Here is a 24519-nt window from a genome sequence, read left to right on the forward strand (position 1 = left end):
GCATGAAGGGGCCTATGAATGTTTAGCGTATCTGGCATGTAAATACCTTGCAACGCCGGCTACAAAAGTGCCATGCAAATGCCTGTTCTCACTTTCAGCTGACATTGTAAATAAGCAAAAAGAAAAGGAGTACTTGTGGCACCTTAGAGACTAACCAATTTATTTGAGCATAAGCTTTCGTGAGCTACAGCTCACTTCATCGGATGCGTAACCACTTTTAAACCTGTCATTGTAAATAAGAAGTAGTCAGCAGTATCTCCCGTAAATGTAAACAAACTTGTTTGTCTTAGCGATTGGCTGAACAAGAAGTAGGACTGAGTGGACTTGTAGGCTCTAAAGTTTTGCATTTTTTTTGCGTGCAGTCATGTAGCAAAAAAAAAATTTACGTTTGTAAGTTACACTTTCATGATAGAGATTGCACTACAGTACTTGGTATGAGGTGAATTGAAAAATACAATCTTTTGTTATTTTTACAGTGCAAATATTTATAATAAAAATATAAAGTGAGCACTGTACACTTTGTATTATATGTTGTAATAGAAATCAATATATTTGAAAATTGTAGAAAAACATACAAAAATATTTAATAAACTTCAGTTGGTAATCTATTGTTTAACAGTGTGATTAATCACAATTAATTTTTTTGTTAATCGTGTGAGTTAACTGCGATTAGAGCTGTCAATTAGTTTACACATCAAGATAGCTATTTTGATAGAACATCTTAGTGGAGAGAAGGCACAACAGCTTTTACGTATATATAGTTATTCAAGGTGCATGTCAACTGGGATATGTAGATTTGACCATGACTAGCTACAGATAGGTTTAAAAACAACCTGTGCCTTGTCTCATCTAGGACATTGCATTGTGGTACATTGATGTAAAACCACACCTATTTCTTGCAGTGAAGACATAGCTTAAAATACCTTCCTGAAGTTGGACTTGTAGCTGAATTCAGATTTCATGTATCCTGAGGCTATTTACTCCAGTGTGTGAGACTTGATATTGGCAGTGACAAAAGGGCTCTACTGACTTTCAAAGAGCTTTACATAGATGGGCTTATTGGGGAACCATAGAGAGGAAGTAACTGCCCTGTTACTAAGTGGGAGTGTGTTTGGGGTGGTGGGAAGGTCACATTTGAATTTCAGTGGGAAAAGTTTGCAAGATGGACCAAAATTTAGATCTGTGCTATGGTCCAAATTGATTTTCCTATATCTGATGAAAACAAGGTGGAATGGCATCTCAGATAAGGCTTTCCATGCCCATTTCAAGGTGTTGAAATATCCTACCCTATGGTTATTTATTTGTATTATCTTAGTTCCTAGGAGCCCTAGTCATGGACCAAGGCCCCACTGCGTTAGGCATTCTATGAACAGAACAGAGGCAGTTCTACCCCAAAGAACTTACAATTGAAGTAGAAGACCCGAGACAATAGATGAATACAGATTGGGGAAGTACAAGGAAACCATGAGATAATATTAATCAGCATGATAGGTTGTGATCTAAGCACATCTGCAGCCTCCCTGCCCATTTAGAGAAGCTTACGCCTTTTAAAAAAGCAGATCATGTGCATGAGGTCTCTGGAGGGAGTATAGCAATTGAGTTATGTTCTTAGAGCTTAAGCTTTTTTGCTATAAGCTCAGCTGTAGTTTAGTTTAAACTCAGCTGTAGGAAACAGCACATTTTATTTCCTTTCTCGGAAACAGCAGTGCTTTGTTGTAGATACTAATGACACAGTACAGTCATATGATTTCTTGTGGCTTTTGTTTTAAGTTCTTCTTTGTGAATTATGCAGCAATTATTGGTGTATGCTCTGGTTGTGAAAATCTTTGATGAAAAGTTGAGACTTGTAGGGGAGACTGGATTGGAATTGCATGAGCTGAAATTGTTCAGTTTTGGGCTTTATGGGGAAAGTTGGAACTTTAAAGATACCTAGTCTTTTTTTGGGAAAAGGGGTGAAGAGTCAAAATTAACAAGAGTATTTTGTTCTTTCCGTATTCTTGGTGTGAAAAATGAACTGACACTAAAACCAATTTTACCAGCGTACACGATTTAAAGATTGCATCCCAAGGCTAGGACTTGATGATCTGACAGAAAAAATGAAAAGTTAAAGTTTGGTGAATGCTTCTCCATTTGACCAGCTGCAAATTGGCTTTACAAGAATTGGGGAAAAGTGGATGGGATTTTCTGAATGGTGGGAGGTGGAGGGGAAAGAGTAATATGTAACTTTCACAGACCAGCAAGCCAAGCTGCTATGACTTCAAGCAGGGGTTCTCAAACTTCATTGCACCACGACCCCTTTCTGACGACAAAAATTACTACACAACCCCAAGAGTGGGGACCAAAGCTTGAGCCTGCCTGAGCTCCATTGCCCTCAGTGGAGGGGCCAAAGCCCAAGCCCCACCACCCTGGGGTGGGGGGAGGGGCGGGGGCAGAGCCCAAGGGCTTCAGCCCCAGGCAGGGGGCTTGTAACCTGAGCCCCGCTGCCCTGGGCTGAAGCTCTTGGTCTTCAGCTTCAGCCCTGCTTGGTGGGGCTCAGGCTTCTCAACCAGTTCCTCGTTGTTTGTCAAAATCAAATCTAGAAAAGCCTCTCCCCTAGTAGCTTTCTCCACCTTCTGAAATAAAATATTGTCTCCAATACATTCCAAGAACTTACTGGATAATCTGTGCTCTGCTGTGTTGTTTTCCCAACAGATGTCTGAGTAGCTGAAGTCCCTCGTCACCACCAAGTCCTGTGCTTTGGATGATTTTGTTAGTTTTTTTTTAAAAAAAAAAACCTCATCCACCTCTTCTTCCTGCTTAGGTGGCCTGCAGTTAGGGTGACCAGAGGTCAAGTGTGAAAAATCGGGATGGGGGTGGGGGGTAATAAGTGCCTATATAAGAAAAAGCCCCCACAATTGGGACTGTCCCTATAAAATTGGGACATCTGGTCACTCTATCTGTAGTAGACCCTACCATGACATCACCCTTGTTTTTTACCCCTTTTATGCTTACCTAGAGACTTTCAACAAGTCTGTCTCCTATTTCCATCTAAACCTCAGTCCAAGTGTATACACTTTTTAATATATAAGGCAACCAACTCCTCGCTTTTTTCCGTGCCTGTCCTTCCTGAGCAAGCTGTACCCTTCTGTACCAAATATTCCAGTCATGTGTATTATCCTACCAAGTCTCTGATACCAATTATGTCATAATTGTGTTTATTTACTAGCATTTTGAGTTCTTCCTGCTTATTCCCCATACTTCTTGCATCAATATACAGACATCTAAGATACTGATTTGATTTCCCCGCCTCCCAGTTCTGTCTTGTCTTTCCTTTATCCCTGCTATAACAGCCAGTGCTCCCCCCAATTCCAACCCTTTTCCCAGGTCTCCATGCCTTTGACTTACTTGCGGACTTTGGTCACCTGCCCCCTTCAAACCTAGTTTAAAGCCCTCCTTACTAGGTTAGCCAGTCTGTATCCAAATATGCTCTTCCCCCTTCCTTGATAGGTGCCTCACAGCATTCACCTCCAGGATGCATCTGTTTTTGCCTGGGCCCCTATCCTTGACCATGTCTTGTACCCATTCAGAAAAATGGGAGAGGAGAAGAATGTTTTAAGTAGCAGCAACTGAAGCAAGAACTAGAGAAAATCAGAGCTCACCATGTGTGAATTCAGTGATTTTAACTTTGTATCCGTTTCAGTTCACGAAGACTTTGTATCTGCAGCCTAGCTACCATGGAAAGGTGTGCATTAGAAATGCCTGGAATGAGTGGGACAGTCTTGTCCCACCCTTGCAGCGAGTAAACTGACTTTCCCTCAGGGCTAAGAAGGAGGTTCCACTTTTCCACTCAGAGTGGAGATCAGGCTTAAATAACTGCAGGAGTCCGTAGTTAACTCTGATGGAAACGCTGTACCCTGGAAGTCTTTAAATAACATCTACAGTGAATAATAGCTTACGAGTCTGTGGTGGTATTTTTTTCCTTTCTTCCCTGAGTTTTGTTCTGTGTCAAAATTAACCTGGACTTCTGGGACTGATGAAGCGGAGCTCTGTATCACAGAGGTAGTCCTGGTTGCTGGCATAAGTGCAGCGAGACGGGTGTGAAGTTATGGCCACATACATTTATTTTAGAAAGAGAGTAATGAAGGCACAATGAAATAGTTGATGCTGCATTCTTAACTACTCAGTTTGTTGGCCAGTTACATTAATACAGGTGTACTGTTATCTTTTTACTTAGCACTGAGGGATGATGTTGAAAGTTAATAATTCCCAACATGCTTGTTAAGTTAGTGTATGTTAGGAATACTCAAAATGTCTAATGCATTGCACAAGGGTTAATTTGTTGGCTGCTAAAGCTATTTTTGTAATCCTCCACAGTTCTCATAAGAAATTTACATGAAGGAGCTAGTGGGCATTTTTAGATGAGGAAATGAAAAATATGCTAATACAGGTGTTTAATTCAGGTAGCATGAGCATGGTGTTATCTTTTTCTGGAATTTATTGACATTTTATACATGACAATTTCTTCCTGGTTTATTGAGTCCGTAGAACTAGCACTTTTGAAGGCATACTGTACTCTTGACAGACTTATGGAACTAAGTGGCAAACTTTCATAAACGGGCTTTGACTATTCTGTTTATGTTGCTGTTGGTGCTGCGATATTCTCAACTTTTGGGCCTTACCGTACGTGTAAAGTATGTAAGAAAATATCTCACCGTGAAATAGAAATTTTTTTCTACAATAGGTATGCACACTGCGTTCCTTGTACATAGTTTTCCTATATATACAGATGTGGAAGTAGGATTCTTCTACTATAGTCATAAACCTCCAATCGCTTAATTTATATTTAAATTAACACTTCCATTTTAGTTTCACCGGCACTGGAAGCAGATATCTCAAGGAATGATTTTTCTTTTTATGACGTATGGGATACTGCATGTGCACCTAGTGATGGACTGAATCTGGGGAAAAAATAAGAATGGAATTTCGGGTTGTTGACACTAAGTGCCAACATTCATGGGGATAGAAGCTAGAATACTTTTTTTTTTTTTTTGTATTCCAGGAAATATTCAGTTGGAAAAAGATAGGTATTGGAAATTTGCATTAGTACACAGATGTTGGAATGATTTGAAAAACGCTTTCTGCCGTGTTACAAAACTGATACATGGTGTTTAAATAACTTCTCCTTCAGGGGTTAAATGCTATTCCTAAAAGGCTTGCCCCATCTACAGCAATTGAGAGAATTGAGTTTGTGTGCAACCTTCAAAAATGTCTTAGTGATTTAGGAGCACAAATCCCACTGAAAGTCAATGGGACTTAGTACTCCTAAATCACTTAACTACTTTTGAAAATTGCACCTTTTCATCTGTAGTTTGTTGCAAAATCTGCTTACTACTCTGAAGTTGTACTGTTAATTGGGAAACGTTGCTTATAGATTGGTTTCTCATGGATTCTTAAATACTTGAGATGAGTTGAAACTTGATGCGGTTAAAGGGGCCTGATTTTCTTCAGAAAGTGCTGAGAACCTGCTTTCTGAAAATCAGATCCTTTAAAGTGTCTTAAATTGGCTAGCCAAAAGTGGAAGCACCCCAATTGCTAATCATGGTCAGTGTGTGGAAATTGTCATGAAAGATCGTTACTTTAGAAGCTATATTAGTGATAGTATCCGTGTGAAAAATGCTAATTCACGGACCAAATGTCTCTCTGGTTAGTAGTGGTGGTGGTCCGCTGTTGGAGTAACAGGGCGGAAAAATAGTTCTTGTACTGTTTCTGTAACTTGTGCCCACATACATATGTGGTGGGGGTGTTAAAGATGTCTCAGTCTCTCTCGTGTATGTATATACAGGTGCGTGCGCGTGCACACACGCAGATTTAGTGTGATTCCCTGAAAAGCATCTCTTAGAAATGAAGTAGTTTAGTAAAATTTAGATTTGCTTTCATAAGGTACAGTAAAAGTAGGCAACCTTTAATCTATTTAACAAAGAGCCTTCAGTTTCTACCACAAGGAATGTGGAATAATACTTCATAAAGTAACTTAATCTCTAGCCAACTATTTTAAGAAGTTTGCTCTTGTAAGGAGTAGGCCAGGTGAAATGTTTACTTAAGCAGCCTTGTTCCTTTATTCAAGAAAGGTAACTCTACTACTATTTCCAGAAGCACAACCTAGTGTTACTTAACCACTTCAGTTATCCATTTCAGTGCTGGCTAATATACTTGAGATGTTGGACAAACCAACTTTTACCTCTTCTTTATGCTTTTGTAGTGTAGGATTGCAACAGAATGTTGATGAATGTTCCAGGGACATCTTCAGTCTTCTCTTCAGTGAGTTTTAATTTTCATTATTATGGTAAGTGCAGCACTGAAAAAGCTCTGACTGGTGGATTTTGATAGGGTATTGATCCAAAAAATGTGTAGTAATCTTCGGTAACTTTCATGTCAGAAAAACTTGGGCTGCGCTATTTCTGTGTTTAGGCAACAAGCATCTAGGTTATCTTGTGGTGTCTCATGGGTCCAGTTCTTACACTGAAATATTTTTGAATAGTATTGAGATAAATCTAATTTTCACCTGTTTACAAATATATGGGGAATGTAACTCTAGATTCATGGCAAAATATAAATTGGTACACTATAAATAGAAGGTAGCAATGAAATGGCTGATTGTGGTTTCTCTGTGCTTTAGAAAACTGGATCTGTGGTCCTTGAGCCTAGATTTATCAAAGCTAGGGACTTGTTCAGTTGTGCTGCCTTGAGGAAAGTATTCATGCAGTTTAAATGAGCAGCCAAACTCTGGAATCTGGAGTACATATACCTTACTGCTCTTTGTAATCCTCCACTCAAGTGAGCATATCCCACATGATCAATTTTTCTTCAGGTGGACTTGCATTGATAGGCTCTGGCCATTGCCATTATTTAAGCTTGCATATATAGTGAGACTTGTTTTTGATTACTACTGGGTTCCCTTTCTTGACCGTTACAATAACTGTTGGACTACTGTTAACCAAATAACCTTTCAGAGAACAAAAAGAAAAGGAGTACTTGTGGCACCTTAGAGACTAACCAATTTATTAGAGAACAGTCATTAATTTCAAGTCCTGTCCTTTTTTCTTGTGTAGCAGTGAACAAAACCACATTTTTAGGGCATAATTCTCAGCTGTTCCTTGTCCTGAGACTTGGGGTATATCAACACTTAAGATAGTACAGCAGTGCAGCTGTAATGCTCAGTGTAGACACTACCTATGTCAATGGGTGGGGTTCTCCTGTTGGTGTAGGTAATCTACCTCCCTAAGAGGTGGTAGCTAGTTTGATGGAAGAAGTCTTCTGTTGACCTAGAGTTGTCTGCACTGAGGGTTTGGTCGGTATAGCTACTTCTAACAGGGGTGTGGATTTTTCACAAAATCTAACCTGCATATTCAGCATTGATTATTCATTTGCATTTTTCTGATTAAATTCTTCCTCCCAGCTGATTTGGCTCATAATTGTTTTCAGCTTTGTGAAATTGGCTCTTTTTCATATATGTATATATCAACTGTCTGGACTGTATTCTGTTTGCACATTATAAATATGATCAAGTCACGATCACTTGTGTGTAAGCGACCATTAATTTTTAGTTTTGTGATGAGTTCCTTTCTATCTGTGGAAACAAGGTCCAATATAGAATTCCCCTATGTTGGCTGCAGTACTTCTTGAGTTACAAAATTGTTGTCTATAATGTAGAAATTCTATGGCTGTTTTAGTATTAGTAGCATGAGACCTCCAGCATATGTCACTCAATTTTAAGTCACATGTAATCACGCAGCTTTTTCTGCCTAAACGTCATAGATGTGTAAGGAACCAGTCCTACTGTTTCCTAGTGTGATTTATTTGGTGTCTGCTACAGACAATCAACAGCATCTTTTATTTTATCTGTTAAGATATTGATCCATAAGCATTCAAGATGATTTTCTTCCGAGTTTTCAGTTACTTGGAAACAGGTAATGCCAGAGGGCCACTCCCTTACCTGTTTTGCCCATTCAGTCCTTCCCAAATAGGTTGTAACCATTGATTTTTAGTAGAGCCGCAAACATGGTCTGCAGATATCTGCAGATTTTTAGCATTCCAGTCATAGGAATCTCCATTTGTACCTTGATCCAAAGCTAAGCCAACCTCTGTTTCTCTCCATAATGCCTTGTCAGGCAGCTACTTTTGGGAAGCCTTAGATGTTCAGGTTTAGGAGGGTTCACTATCTTGTTCAGCCACGGATTACAAAACTCAGTCGAGGGTTTTTGCCCTGCCAGATATATTTGGAAACAGCTCTGTGTAGGCCCATAAATGCTACTGGAACAACTAGGGGAATGCATTAGGATGAATAAAGCTGTCAAGCAAAAAACTCCATTCAAATTAGATTAACCTTTCTTGTCCATTATGCAGACAGGACTTCACATCCGGGTTTGTTTTAGGGTTTTAATTGGGAGAGCGGCATTCTGTTGAGTATCTTGCTTTTGGAAAGTGAATTAATGGTTTTGTTTTAGTGGTCAAGATCGATAGAATGTGATCTGTGGCAAGCAACATTTTGCGTGTTCGTTTTTTTTTTAAATTTATTTATTTAGTGGACGTCTCCTCTTTGACCTAGGAAACCCTGAAGTTCAGTTAAACTGATAGTATGTCCTGAGGTGCAGAAGCAGAGCACAATTTTGTTCGACTAGCAGCGGCAACAGAAGCGACAGCAGGCAAGTAAGAGGTGGTTAAAGGGTTTCTTTTATATGGTGCCATTTTTGGTAATGCCAGGTTCTAGGTGTTGCTTAGAACACAGTGAATTAGTAAGTAATGCTTTCACTTTATTCATCTGCATGACTTTTAATAAATGTGTATGATTTGACCGTTTCCATTTAGCTAAGATTCTGGGTTAGCATTTATCGTGACTTCTCCTCCTGAACAGAAGGGTGCCCCTTAAAGTTTTTCCAGGTGTGTTTTTTAAATTGCTATATGCCAGGGGTGGCCAACCTGTGGCTCCTGGAGCCAAATTCGGCTCTTCCTATACAAGGAGCCGCATGTTAACTTCGGCACTGACTCTGGGGCTGGAGCTCCAGGCGCCAACTTTCCAATGTGCTGGGGGGTGCTCACTGCTCAACCCCTGGCCCTGCACAGACCCTGCACCCACTCCACCCCTTTCCGCCCCCTTCCCTGAGCCTGCAGTGCCCTTGCTCCTCTGCCATCCCCACAGAGCCTCCTGCACACCACGGAACAGCTGATCGGGAGGGACAGGGAGGCGCTGATTGGCAGGGCTGCTGGTGGGTGGGAGGTGCTGGGAGCAGGGTGGGGAGCTGATGGGGGGGGGTGCTGCTGACCTATTACTGTGGTTCTTTGATAATGTACACTAGTAAATTCTGGCTCCTTCTCAGGCTCAGGTTGGTCACCCTGGTATAGGCCCTTATTTGCATGGTGGTATTGATATAGAGAGCTTTATTTGCTGCTGAGGGATTTGCAGAAATTCCTAAATTTATTTATTTATTTTATTTATTTTTTTTTAGGACTGACTTATGAGCTTTGTGGTGTATTTAAAACATTATGCCATTTTATAAACTTTTTATGTGAAATTATTTTCCACTTCCTGCACAGGAATAATACAACTCATTTAACACCTATAAATGCAAACAAGAGAACAACCTGTTCAAAAAGTGTTTTAGGACTATAAAGCTCAGTGTACCATCTTTCATAAAAGTAACCAATATAAAATCCATACAGTAGCTAATATTTGTTGCAATTTCTTTCTTCGTAACACAAAATAGGAAGTTCAGAACTAAAAATAAGAGTAGTTCAACGGTATTACATACTTTGCAGCATGAGTTAGTTCTGTGTTAGTTGCAAATGAAAATAGTGTGCTTTACTAAGTAAAATTGCAGCAGTGTGCCCTTTAGCAAAATCTGTAAATTTTAAATTGAGTTATGATTGAACACTAGAATCAATCTCTAATTATTGTAAAGGTATTTTAAGATTAAACCTTTGAGAATGAAGAATGGGGGGATGGCACTGTAAATATGTGGTAAATGATTGTGGTACATTTAAAAAATATGCCTCATAAAAATTGAGGCCACCTTTTAATGTGCGTATTTTAACACACACTGGTAATTTACGCTGGTTCTCTCCTTCACTCCTAAAATAGAGTCACAGCTTCCATTTTAGTAAACTATTCATGGGATAGATAGGCAGGGTCAGGCACAGCTAGGTTAAACCATGAGATTAATTTGAGAAATCTAGGGCCTGTAGTTTTTCTGCTCACTTGATTAGTTTTCATAATTCATTCTCATTCCCACAGCAGGAGCAGTAGTCCTAGGTGTTGGAAGTAGAGGTGCTAGGGCTGCGGCAGCACTCTCTGGCTTGAAGTGGTTTCTATCATGTACAGGGTTTACAGTTTGGTTCAGTGGCTCTCAGCACCGCCTCCTATACAAATTGTTCCAGCACCCCAGCAATAGTAATGTAATATTTGCCTACAGAAAAACATTTTTTGGTTTCTCTTTCATTCTTTTATCCCTTAGTGTCAGTGGGAACAGTTGGTGGAACGAGGAAGGAGAGAATCAGTTGAGTATGAATGATTTGGACAGATCTTGCCCTGCTTTGCTAAAATCTTTGGGATCTGGGAATCTACATTCTGTTTCTTGATGTCAGTCTTACTTTCTGCTCCACTTTTTTTTGTGTTCAACTGCAGGTGCATGAACAGCACAGGAGATAATTTTGCTTTTGAGGGATGATGTGGAGAGACACTTTGTGAGTAATTCTGTGTGTTTAAAAACAAAACTTTACTGTGTAGGAACAGAAATGAAATTGAATGTGAATTTATTTTCCTTATTCCATGTTACATTAAATATGCTTCAAGTCCTCATTAAGCTCAGAAAAAACATGAATTTGGGGTGCATCCCTTGAAAAACAAACAATTTAAGGTGAAGTTTGGATGGTGTCTTAAAATTGTAGAACTGAAAAATAGATTCTCTCTACTGTTTCATACACAGCCATTGATGGCAGCAACCTTTCTATGGTGACTGATGAACTTTAGTGTTAACCATGCAACATAATTTGCTTTATAGATATGAATAATATATAACCTGTGAAGCTTGTTCTGTGGATGATCTTTGGCAGGATTAACAGGATGCTTTTAAGAGTCCCTTCAAATAATCTTCAGTGGCAGTGCTCCACGGTAGAAGGGTTGAATTAGCCACCAAAGGATGAGCTTTCTTCACTTTTGCTAATAGGTCCATGTGAATTTACGAATTAAATCTCCCTAATTCTTGTTGAGGACTGACTTGTACAATGCAAAGCTGGTAGAGTAAAGTTCTATATTACCATTCATTCTGAAAACCAGCTTTTCACCCACCCCCTGAAATGCAGTAGCAGTATGACAGGACACAGACACTACACCACAGTTCAGCACAGGAAATGAAGCAAAACTGCCAATCTTTTCACCTCTTAGGCAAAAGGAACTAGCCATAAATGTAGCTCCAGTGCTTTGCTCACTTTTCTAAAACATTTATTTTTGTGAAAATTTGATTAATCTTTAATTACCTCATGTGTTCAAAGCCTTGGTCTGGTGCCTTATTTGACACAGTAACTCTCTCAGGATGTTACTTCCTAATGCCACATTGGAATACTGAGTCATCAAGCAACTCTTTCCTTCGAACCAACAATTTTTGCTCGAGACCCTTAGTAGTAATATTACTGTAGCCTAGCGTAATAACTTAAACCTGTATTGTCACGTTACGCTCGGGCTTTGTAGTAGAAGTACTATAAATTTGCTTAATTTTATTTTCAAATAGTATAAACCTAGTGTGTTCCTTAAGGTGGCTTCTGAATATTCCCACTTGGGATGTGAGTTAATCTTTCTTTCTCTCTCCCCCCAACCCCCACTGTGGTGTGGGAAAATGCTGTTGAGTTCTGGGAATGTTCTAGAAAAGCAGTGCCTGTTGAGACTGCTTGAGTGCCCCTTCATGGCACTAAGCATCTAGAGCTGAAGTAATGAGGCCTTGTTAACCCCTGTCACCTCAGTTCCTTCCTTTTTCATGGACTAAGTGCAGTCACAGGAGCCTGGACTTCACACTCAGAATATTACTTTTATCAAAAATTCTCTTGTTATAATTATTCTAAACTTGTATAGCGATTACTGACCCAGTTTTTAATTCGTTTGGATCCCATTTCATGTGATTTTTGAATTCCCATACTGGTTCTGCCTTTTCTAGAATCCAGACTTAAGATTAAAAATAGACTTAAGCAGTGTATTTTGTGCCAAAGTGTTATGGGTCAAGATGCATGAGGGTAAAATAAATGTGGGGCAACTGTGGGTTGGGCTGATTAGACCTGGGAGGTGGGAGCCAGCATATTGGAGCTGTTTTTCCCAATTCTGCTACTGACTTACCAGGTAACCTTGAGTTTAATCTCCGTTGTAGTATCTTTGTAAAATAGTGGTGCTGCTTATGTGGTTTTACAAAGTGCTTGATCTGTGAAAGTGAATGTTATCTGAGTGTTAGTATTACCATTATTTTATTTTGAGAAAATAAAGTTTTTGGTAATATCTAAATTGCAGAAAGCTGGAGACCTCAAAATATTTAGCAGGCATAAGCTTCAAAGACTTACTGAATGTCTGAAGAAATAAAAATGGGTTTATAAATGAATATGTTCACTCTGCAACGTGTACTTGCTACAGTTTGGAATAAATTTTTTAAAAAAATATATAGTTTAAAAATAAAAATCTCGTGGTGATAAATGTCCCATTCAGCAGTCTTATTCAGTTCTTAAATTCACAGCCTTTTTTAATGCTAGATCAAGAGTGAACTAGATGGATGGCGTTGCACAACTTTAGGTTCAAAGAAGACATTTGACATTAAAAAATGCATTAAATTGCATTCTGTTCTTATGGCTCTGGCTCACTCATTGAGCTTGACATCTGAATTAGGGTTCCTCATTCTCCTCCTTAATATCTGCCCATGTCTAATTAGGAGACTCATTTGTGCAATACTATTTGAAGCTTTACTTCAGCTGTGGCTAACAGTAATCAGTAGATAAGGGAGTTTGACAAGTTGGACAGTAAAACTCATAAGCTTGTGTTTCTCACAACAGAAGTTGGTTCAATAAAAGATATTATCTCATACTCCTTGTCTCTCCAATATCTCTCTAATTATGCTATGCATAATATAAGCTATTCAATTTGATGACTGGAATAATCGGGTCCTTTGGCTGTTCCTAATATTAGTAACTACCTAAAGAAGAAAAAGTGGGTTTTTTACCCATGAAAGCTTATGCCCAAATAAATCCTAGTCTTTAAAGTGCCCCTGGACTCCTTGTTGCTTTTACCTAAAGATGTATTCTCTTAAAGTAAATTACAGCACCTGGCTCATCAATATTGGTTTGTCTGGCACTCTGGGGAATAAGATAACCCAACTCTGTTACCTTGAATTAGCAGAGATGATTTTTTTTTTTCTTTTCTTTTAGCCTTTTACCATTTCTGTGGTTTTGCTGCAGTGTATTTTTTCTAAAAGGGACTATTCAGTTAATCATGTCTTTGTCAGTGGGATCCATTTTAGTGTGGTCTTTGCCTAATATACCTTTTATAATTACTTCATCAGATGAAACTACATTCATAAGCATATAGCTGTTGACTTAGATTCATAGATATTAAGGTCAGAAGGGACCATCATGATCATCTAGTCCGACCTCCTGCACAATGCAGGCCACAGAATCTCACCCACCCACTCCTGTGATAAACCTCTCACTGATGTCTGAGCTGTTGAAGTCCTCAAATCATTGCTTAAAGACTTCAGGGTGCAGAGAATCCTCCAGCAAGTGACCTGTGGATTCTCTTGCTATAGCTCCTTGACTGATTTAAGCCTATGGTGGGTGAAAAGCAAAGACTCTCTGTAGAGCATTTAAGATGTATGTGTATGTAAGTACCTCATATTCTGTAGCATGTTTCCTGTTAAATTTTTTAAAAACATTGTTTCAAATTTATTAGCAGCAGGGCCAACAAAAAAAATCTGCCGGAAAATATTGAGTTTAAGATTTTCATACATCTTGCCACATAAACTTGCTCTACTTTACGAATCAAAAATGTGTAATATTGCTGACCAAAGAATTCATTAATAAGTCATAAGGATCATACTTAATTTTATAAATACACATATGCTCTCGGGAGATTACATCAGATAAAGACAGACAACTAAATATTGACAAATTTTATAAGTACTTGCATACAGATACAAAAAGTTTACATACTAAGGTGGGTGAACTTGAGTGCCTGGTGTTAAATGAGAATATTGATATAATAGGCACCATAGAAACTTGGTGGAATGATGATAATCGGTGAATATGATAATACCAGGGTACAAAATGTATAGTAGTGACAGAGTAGGTTACACTGATCGGGAAGTGCCACTATATGTGACAGTGTAGAGTCAAATACAGTAAAAATCTTAACTGGATAAAGCAGTACCATAGAGAGACTATGGACAGCAATTCCAATAATAAGAGTATAGGAGTAGGACTGTACTACTGACCACCTGACCAGGATGGTGGTAGTGATTGTGAAATGCTTGGAGCATAGAGAAGATACAAAAACAGAAAACCCAGTAACAGGGGATTACAACTATCTCCATTTTGACTGGGTACATGTCACGTCAGGCTGGGATGCAGACATAAATTTTCTAGGCACCATTAATGACCGCTTCTTAGAAAAGCTAGTCCTGGAACCCACAAGGGAGAGGCACTTCTTAATTTAGGGGGGGAAATGCTGAAGAAACCCCCCAAAGTAGCATTTAAATTAAAAAAGGGAACTAGACAATGAGGAAGCTAGTTCAACAGAAAATAAAATAAACAGTCACAGGAGTGAAATGCCTGCAAGCTGCATGGAAACTTTTAAAAAAAAACATCATTAGAGGCTCAAACAATATGTATACTCCCCTTCCCCCAACCAAAAATATGCCACCATGACTAACCTGAATAGAAGAAGCTATTAGAGTCAAAAGGCATCCTTTTAAAAATTGGAAGACAAATCCTTTTGAGGAAAATAGAAAGGAATATAAATTCTGGCCAGTCAGGTATAATTAGGAAGGCCAAAAAGAATTGAAGAGCAACTAGCAAAAGAGACAAAAAAGTAACAGCCAATTTTAAGAACCTCAGAAGCAGAAAGTCTGCCAAAGAATCAGGGCGGCCACTGGAAGATTAAGGTGCTAAAGGAGCACTCAGAGAAGACAAGGCTGTTACGGAGAAGGTAAATGTATTTTTTTGCATCAGCCTTCACTGCAGAGGATGTGAGGGAGATTCCTGAGCCATTCTTTTTAGGTGACGAATTTGAGGAACTCTCCGAGATTGAGATGTCAATAGAGGAGGCTTTGTAAAAAATTGATAAATTACACAGTAGTAAGTCCCCAGGACCAGATGGTATTTACTCAAGAGTTCTGGAGGAACTCATATGAAATTGCAGAACTACTTACTGTGGTATGTAACCTATTCCTTAAATCAGCCTCTCTGGTAGATAATTGGCAGCCCCTGTAATGCTGAGTTAAAAAAAAAAAAAAAAAGCACACCTGAAGAGATGATCCTGGCAATTACATGGCCATTAGTCTAACTTCAGTATTAGGTAAATTAGTTAAAACTATAGTGTAAAAAAAAAAAAAAGCCAGAATGATCAGACACAGAGATGAACATGATCTGTTGGGGAAGAGTCAACAAGGCTTTTGTAAAGGGAAAGAATGCTTCACCAATATCAGAATTCTTTGAGGGAGTCAACAAACGTGAGCCAAGGTGATCCAGTGGATATTAGTGTACTTGGACTTTCAGAAAGCCTTTGACAGGCTTTTATCCCAAAAGGCTTTTTAGCAGTCCTAGGATAAGGGGGTAGGTCCTCCTATGGATCAGTAATTGGTTAAAAGACAGGAAACAAAGGGTGGGAATAAATGGTCTGTTTTCAGAATGGAGAGAGGTAAATAGTGAGGCCACCAAGGATGTGTATTGGGACTAGTGCTGTTCAATGTATTCTTAAATGATCTGGAAAAAGGGGTAAATAGTGAAGTGGCAAAGTTTGCAGATATACAAAATTACTTAAGGGAGCTAAATCCAAAGCTTACTGTGAAGAGCTACAAAAGAATCTCTCAAAACTGGGTGACTGGGCACCAAAATGGCAGATGAAATTCAGTGTTGATAAATGCAAAGTAATGCACATTGGAAAACGTAATCCCAAATATACATATAAAATGATGGGGTCTAAATTAGCAGTTACCACTCAAGAATGAGATCTTGGAGTCCTTGGGGATAGTTATCTAAAAACATCCAGTCAATGTGCAGCAGCAGTCAAAAAGGTGAACAGAATGTTGGAAATCACTAAGAAAGGGACAGCTAATAAGACACAAAATATCGTATTGCCTCTATATAAATCCATGGTACACCCACATCTTGAATACTGTATGCAGATGTGGTTGCCCAATCTCAAAAAATATATATTGGAATTAGAAAAGGTTCAGAAAAGGGCAAGAAAAATTATTTGGGGTATGGAAAGGCTGCCATGTGAGGAGAGATTAATAAGACTGGGACTTTTCAGCTTGGAAAAGAGACGACTAAGGGGGGATATGATAGAGGTCTATAAAATCATGACTGGTGTGGAGAAAAGAAGTGGTGTTTACTCCTTCTCATAATACAAGAACTAGGGGTCACCAAATGAAATTAATAGGCAGCAGGTTTAAAATGAACAATAGGAAGTATTTCTTCACACAATGCACAGTCAACCTGTGGAACTCCTTGCCCAAGAATGTTGTGAAGGCCAAGACTATACCAGGGTTCAAAAAAGAACTAGATAAATTCATGGAGAATAGGTCTGTCAGTAGGAGGCTATTAGCCAAGATGGGAAGGGATGGTGTCCCTAGCCTCTGTTTGCCAGAATTTGGGAATGGGCGACGGGATGGATCCTTGGTGATTACCTGTTCTGTTCATTCCCGCTGGGGCACCTGGCATTGGCCACTGTCAGAGGACAAGATACTGGGCTAGATGTACCTTTGGTCTGACCCAGTATGACTGTCCTTATGTTCAAAGAGTTACAAAGGGATCTCATAAAACTGGGTGACGGCAACAAAATGGTAGATGAAATTCAATTTTGTTAAATGTGAAGTAATGCACATTGGAAAACATAATCCCAACTACATGCAAAATGATGGGATCTAAATTAGTTGTAACCAACCAGAAAGAGATCTTGGAGTTGTTGTGGATATTTTTCTAAAACCATCCACTTAATGGGCAGTGGCAGTCAATAAAGCTAACAATGTTAAGAACCATTGGGAAAGGGACCAGTAATAAGACAAACTATCATGGCCCTATATAAATCCATAGTATGCTCCCACCTTGAAAGTGGGTGCATTTCTGGTCCCCCCCGTGTCAAAAAAGATATATGGGAAATGGAAAAAGTACAGAGAAGGCCAACAATTACTAAGGGTGTGGAACAGGTTCCATGTGAAGAGTGTTTAAAAAGACTCTTCAACTTAGAAGAGAGACAACTACGGGGGATGTGATAGATCTATAAAAACATGAATGATGGGGAGAAAGTGAATGGGGAAGTGTTGTTTACTCCTCATAACATAAGAACTAGAGGTCACTCAATTACATTACTAGGCAGCAGATTTAAAACAAACTGAAGGAATTACTACTTCACACAATGCACGGTCAACCTGTTGAACTTGTTGCCAGGGGACGCTGTGAAGGCCAAACATATCTAATTCTTTTTTTGAACTGATTTAAGCTCATGGAGAGTAGGTTGATCAATGGCTATTAGCTAAGATGGTCAGGGACCCAACACCATTCTTGGAGTCCCTAAATTGCCAGTTGCCAGAAGCTGGGACTGGATGGATCACTTGATAACTGACCTGTTCCATTCATTCCCTCCAAAGCATCTGGCTCTGGTCACTGTCAGACAGGCTGCGGGGCTAGATGGACCATTGGTCTGACTCAGAATGGCTGTTCTTATGTTCTTACACCATCACACCCAATTGAAAAGTTCATCATACAGTAAAGACTCTGCCTTTTATTACTGCATGGTCCAAGAAGTAGGAGTCCAGGGTTTGTCCCTGCCAGGCAACATATGCAGTAGCTTATAGCAGTAGATATTTCAGTACCATTTCCCCCTATTATAGAAGGGTAGGTGCCAGATTACAAATTTGAAAATTGCCGGGGAGGAAAGGGAGAGGTAAAATGGGATAGGGATGGTCTAGATCAGTGGCTGTGAAACTTTTTACCTGCAAAGGACCCCTTTGGCACCTGATTAAATTTCTCAAACCCCTTTCATTTAATATTTATAAACTTTAATGTTTTTCTTCTATTAGTTAGGTTACTTTATTATTTAAAAAAAATATAGTTAAAATAAGACTCTCGAACCAAAAGAAAAATGTAGTGCAAAATCATGTTCTGCAAGCGGTAAGTTACAGATTACCATTCTGGTGTGCCCTACTGCAGTACTCCAAACCCCCGCATAACCTTATGAAAACATCCGCTCAGCATGGAGCAGTTGTCGTCAAAGCTAACAGTGTTAGGAATCGTTAGGAAAGGGACAGATAATAGAGTAAATATCACAATGCCACTGTATAGGGTGCAGCCACACCTTGAATATGTGTGCAGTTCTGGTCAGCCCCTCCCCCCAAAAATATATAAGAAATGGAAAAGGTACAGAGAAGGGCAACAAAATTAATTAAGGGAATGAAACGACTTCTGTATGAGGAGAGATTAAAAGGGCTGGGTGTTTTCATCTTAGAAAATAGATGACTAATGGGGGCTGTGATAGAGGTCTTATAAAATCATGAATAGGGAAGTGTTATTTATCCCTTCACATGACACAACAACCAGGGGTCTCAAAGAAATGAATAGGCAGCAGGTATTAAATAAACATGAGGAAGTGCTGCTTCATATAATGCACAGTGAACCTGTGGAACTCATTGCCAGGGGATGTTGTCAAGGCCAAAAATATAATGGGATTAAAAAAAGAACTAGATAAGTTCATGAAGGATAAGTCCATCAATGGGTATTAACCAAGATTGTCAGGGATGCAACCCTGTTCTATGGGTGTACCTAGCCTCTGACTCCCAGAAGCTGGGACTGGATGACAAGGGATGGATAATTGTCCTGTTCGTTCCCTCTGAAACATTTGGCGCTGTCCACTGTTGGAAGACAGGATACCGGGCTAGACGGACCATTGGTCTGACCCAGTATGTCTATTCTTATGTTCATGGTGGACCCCTGGGAGTCTAGGTACCTCACTTTGGGAACCACTAGTTTAGGTATACTTAATCTTGTTCCAGCAGAGGGTGGAAGGACTAGATACCCTCTCAAGTCTCTTCCAGCTCCACATTTGTATGATTTTATGACAGCTCAAAGTTTTGTGGCCCAAACAAGGATGACAGAAAAATTGGGGGGCAAAGAAGCTAGGAAAGGGTAAGTTTGTCAGGGATTAATATGGGGTTATGGGTAAATATAAATTCAACTCTAAATCTTGAGAAGCAAGGCCCATATATGTCTTCCAGCGTGTTTCTAGAGGGCCTAGTGCAGCAGTCCCCACTTTTGATTTGGGCTTCTTGGCAATACTGCTCATAAGGGAAAGCATTACTTAATAAAACCCTTACTCCGCCCACCCCTTACATCTGCATAAAGTGAATCCGTCTGGTTTGCCTTGGTTTAAAAGGTTAGTAGAATAATGGTCCCAAAAATACTGTCAAGATAATCTCTCCATTTAAAGGGGGATGTTTCATGACTGCTAGTTTTCTGCACTGCCAGTTGAAAACGCTAGTATATTCGGAAAGCAATCTATGTAGTAAAACTGAGTTTAAACTTCACTTCGTACATAAGTACCTGATTTCTTTGCAAGCAATGAGGTATTTTAAAAAAAGTTGATAAAATCAGGTTCCGAGTATTTCCCACTGGCCCTGATTATATGCCTGAAGCTTATTGATTTATCTGAGTGAAATAGCGCAGTCTGAAACAAAATTCTACTTTTTGTATGGAGTCTGTCTACAGCTCAGTACTTAGTTGTTGTGTGAATAAGCAGGCAGTTTTCATTTTAAATGTCTATTTTGCATAAATCTTTGTTTAAAATTTGTCCAGAGGAGCAGAATTATTTGGTTTGTCTGATGTTTCTTGTTGCCAGACTGTGGCTGTTGTAGAGTTCAAGTTATGCAGTCTGATTCTCAGACACGGTTTGACTTGAAAGCCAAGATCCTTTAGGGTACAGACGCCTACGTACTTAGACAATGAAATAATCCACTTTTTAGCTCGGCAGCCCAGGAGCATGTTGTGTTAGACCAAATGCAAATACTGCATAGCAGCTGGATTTGTCAAGAGCAATATCAAGCTTTTAGTGTTCCATGGCAGCACAAAGTGTGCATTGTTTTTTATTTATTAAACAGTTTTTGAGGCTTATTTTGTTATATGTAAGATGTCTTATTTTGTTAAATATAAGACTGCTACGTCTACCATGAAATAAAGATTTTTGGGTTACAGAATGTTCATGATACTGTACTGGATGATTTCAAGGCATACAATGAGGAGAGGGGCAGGCAACGGGGGTTACAAAGGTCTGTTATTCACATTGCTATCTTTTGTTTTCAGTGCCAACTTTTGTCCTTGGTATTAATAATTCAACTTTGAACTAAATGAATCGGATGCTTAAATTTGCTTTAACAAAAATGTCTCGCTGTAAAAGCTAGCTTTTAGTGTAATGGCTTATGTAAAACTTTATTTAAAATTATACGTACCATCTAAAAAAAAAGTTTTAGATAACATAGTTCAGTTCAGTGGACTACTCTAGTAGAGTAAAACAAAATTTTAGGTGTTTATTTCCTGAAATATCACTTGTGATCAACAGAATATCTGTTAAGCGTTATATGTTAAGAGGAATGTGAATTGACTGTACATACGTTGAATGCACTTTAGTGTGGACTGTGAGGTCTGTTGATGATTTTTAGTGAACACCAGACGCTTCCTTAAATTGTAGACCCTGGCTTATCACAGCACAGATGGAAGCGCTCTTCAGTGTTTTGAATCTTGAGGAGAGAAATCCTGAGAAAACGGTTTCAAAAAATCGTATCTCTTAATTTCACACACTCCTCTTACTGAAGGAGAAAGTGGTAGTGAAAAACCTCCAAAGATTATAGTAAAATTGGTAAATATAGTAAAACTTGCTAAAATTGTTCTGAAAATGCTTGCTTCTCGTGTCTCCATATTAGTCCTCGATAAGTGACCTGACACAGTAAGTATCATAATACGATGTAGGATTTACATTTGACTTCAGAACAGAATACCCTCTGTAAGAGAAAAGGGTCTAAATCTTTATATACTACTATCATGCTGTCAGAGTGCTCAGCCATCAACTTACAGCTCTTGTCATGTTTTCAATTATTTGTACAGGGTTTTGGAAATATAAAGTGCTGCATTAATAGTTACCAATTGCCCGCGTTTGTGCTTCTTGCCTGTGATATGTTAACATGGCTTTCCTGGTTCTGATATAAGAATGAGAAGCTAAAAACAATCTTTTTTGTAAAAGTACTTTGGCTTTACTCTATTTCTGATTTTTAAATCACTGTTACTAATTAAATGACCATTGTAATTGAAGAAGAAAGAGACTTTGAGTTCATCTACTTTTTTAAAGGCAGACTATATAGCAGCTTGAAAAATCTACTAGCTCTGGCAAGTGGGACTCTTGAATCTTCAAACTCTGCAGAATCAAACCTTTCATTAAAAAATAAAAAAATCTAGCCCTTAAATATGAAAAGTGGACGCCAATGCAGCTCAGTATTCTTCAACCTGCAGGGAGCCCCATTGTTCAGTTATTACAGTAGTGTTTGGAGATTTCAGCTGCTGTTTGATCTCACTCATGGGCATTGTACAAACAAAATGAAAAGACGGTTTCTGCCTCCAGGAGTTTACAAACCAAGTATAAGATAAGAGAGAACAGGTGGAGGTGGGGGAGGAGGCCATTATAACTATAATAAGCAGCGATAACAGCACACCAGCTGCCAATCCGTTAAGTGTCTTGTAAGCAGGCACCACAGCCTAGGTGACTTATGGTGGGATGTGAAGAAGAATAATGTAATGCATTTATGGAGTTTTAAAGGGAGCTCCTCCCATATATAAGGGGTTGTATGGGTGAAAGCATGACAATGCTTGTTGGACAGTTTGACTAATGGAAAATAAAGGCTGACATCACTGGTGTGGCAGAAGAGGGCGTAGATGACTCCATACCATGTAAGAAATAGGGCAGAGCTAAGCCCTAAGAGACTAAATACAGACTACAAATAGTTCATTCTTCATGTGGTGGAAGAGGAGGCGCCAGTGGAGGGATACACAGAATGAGGCTTATAGTGCATGAGATGACAATCCAGGAAGATGTTTGCACCAGTGTTTAAATGAATTTAAGGGCAGAGCGGCAATGTGACATTTGTCCAGACCAGAAAGGAGTTTTCAGTAGTCAACTGAAATAGATCAAATTTAGCTGTGTGGAAGTCAAAGAAACATGGCTTTTAGGGTTGCCAACTTTCTAATTTCTGAAAACTGGAACCTTGTGCCGCCACTTCCCCCAACACTCCACCGCTGCTTTGCCATCCCCCTCCAAGGCCCTGTCCCTGCTTGCTCCTCTCCCCTCAAGGCCCTGCACTCTGCCCTCTCCTTCCTGGTCACTGCTCTCCCCTATTCTCCTTCCTCATTGCTCAAGAGAGTATGTGACTTAAAAAATGCAAGTTATTTATGATCCCAACATGGCTTATGTGAAAGTCGCAATTATTTTTCAGTGACACATGAAGAATTTTGGCATTCGCCAAAACTCAAGAATATCTTAGAGTTGAGAATTAGATACAGGGTTGATATAAGTTTATTTATCTGATTTATCTCATGGTAGCTAAGACACTGATCTTTGAGACTAACTCCTAACAGGTAAGGATGATGGAGAAAATATTCACAGTTCCTTTTGAATACTTTATGGTAAAAAAAAGGCTTTGGTGTATTGTTGGCCTCCATTTGAACAGAAGTAGCAGTCTCCTGCGTGCCAGTTGAAATTTTTCTTACAGCCCGAAGGGTATGCCTGCATAGAAGTCCTGGTGTGTAGACCTATCCAAATTAGCTGTATCTAACTAGCTGGGTACCACAATGTGGACTTCAACTCGGGCTGTACAAGTGTGCCTGGACCCCTGGATAATTACATAAGGTAGACGTCTACAGTGCATATTATTGGCAGTGTATAGGGTACATGTAGCTATGTGTTACAGTGAAAAGCAAGTTATGCCCACACTGCGGGGTATAACTACACACATGAATGAAAGGCTTCAGCAGTGAGTAGCTGCTGGAGCCTTTCTTCTGCTAGAGCCTTTCCCTGCATTGGGGAAGGACTGTGGCAGCAGGACGCTACACTGCTAAAAATAGCTGTGTGGACAGAGGAGACATTGCTTGTGCTTGTAGAGAGATGTGTAGGGCACATAACCACAGGGTTCAGGCATGTCTTTACTTGCCTAAACAGTGCCTCACTGTGATGGGTTGGATCACAGAAACCCTCTTGAGAACTGCCAACTGATGTTCCGAGACTACTTCTGCCCCTGCTTTTGCGCCCCGGCAACTTGGGACTTCAGTGCCCTGCCTGGTTTGAGCCAGACCCGCTAGCCTGCTGCAAACCCAGACCCAGGTCTGAACCACATCCCCTTACAGCTGTAGGCTTAATTGAAAGCAGCTTAAGAAGTGTTTCTGTCTTTAACACTCAGATGCCCAACTCCCAATGGGGTCCAAACCCCAAATAAATCCTGTTTATTTTGTGTAAAGCTTATACAGGGTAAACTCATAAACTGTTGGCCCTCTATAACACTGATAGAGAGGTATGCACAGGGTTAATTAATAAGTAAAAAGTGATTTTATTAAGTACAGAAAGTAGGTTTTAAGTGGTTCCAAGTAATAGCAGACAGAACAAAGTGAATTACCAAGTAAAATAAAATAAAACATGCAAGTCTGTGCCTAATACAGTAAGAAAACTGAATACAAATAAAACCTCATCCTCAGAGGAGTTCCAGTAAGCTTCCTTTTACAGACTGCTCTCCTTCTAGTCTGGGTTCAGCAATCACTCACACCCCCTGTAGTTACTGTCCTTTGTTCCAGTTTCTTTCAGGTATCCTTGGGAGTGGAGAGGCTATCTCTTGAGCCAGCTGAAGACAAAATGGAGGGGTCTCCCATGGCCTTAAATAGACTTTCTCTTGTGGGTGGAGACCCCTCTCTTCCCCTGTGTAGAATTCCAGCTACAAGATGGAGTTTGAGTCACATGGGCAAGTCACATGACTCAGAACTTACAGGTAGCAGCCATGGTTCACATGCTATCTTGAACAGCCACATGTAGACTTCTTATGTGGGTTGGAGCCTTACAAGATCCATTGTCCATTAAGTGCTTCTTGATTGGGCACTTAATTTGCACATTCCTTTCTCAAGAAGCTGATGAAATGCTTTATTAAGGCTACTTAAAAATCAAGCAAGTAAACAGCCAATATTCATAACTTCGAATACAAAAAGGGTACATGCATACAAATAGGA

At 39.5% G+C, this 24519-nt stretch overlaps 1 protein-coding gene across 3 annotated transcripts in view; it reads left to right on the forward strand.

Annotated features, from left to right (window-relative positions):
- Positions 1 to 24519, forward strand: part of KLHL13 (kelch like family member 13) — a 118931-nt gene that overhangs the window by 4189 nt on the left and 90223 nt on the right. For 2 of the 3 annotated variants that reach the window (XM_084639674.1, XM_084639676.1), the window contains exons 2-3: positions 8585 to 8681; positions 10658 to 10716. In XM_084639674.1, coding sequence (XP_084495800.1) covers positions 10697 to 10716 — 20 coding nt within the window. In that variant the 5' untranslated portion in view covers positions 8585 to 8681; positions 10658 to 10696. Of the gene's footprint in view, positions 1 to 8584; positions 8682 to 10487; positions 10530 to 10657; positions 10717 to 24519 lie in introns of all 3 variants that reach the window. The other variant, XM_084639677.1, reaches the window with a different exon arrangement.

Source organism: Lepidochelys olivacea (genome assembly GCF_965140295.1).
Source record: "Lepidochelys olivacea isolate rLepOli2 genome assembly, chromosome: 9".
Classification (NCBI taxonomy): Eukaryota; Metazoa; Chordata; order Testudines; family Cheloniidae; genus Lepidochelys; species Lepidochelys olivacea.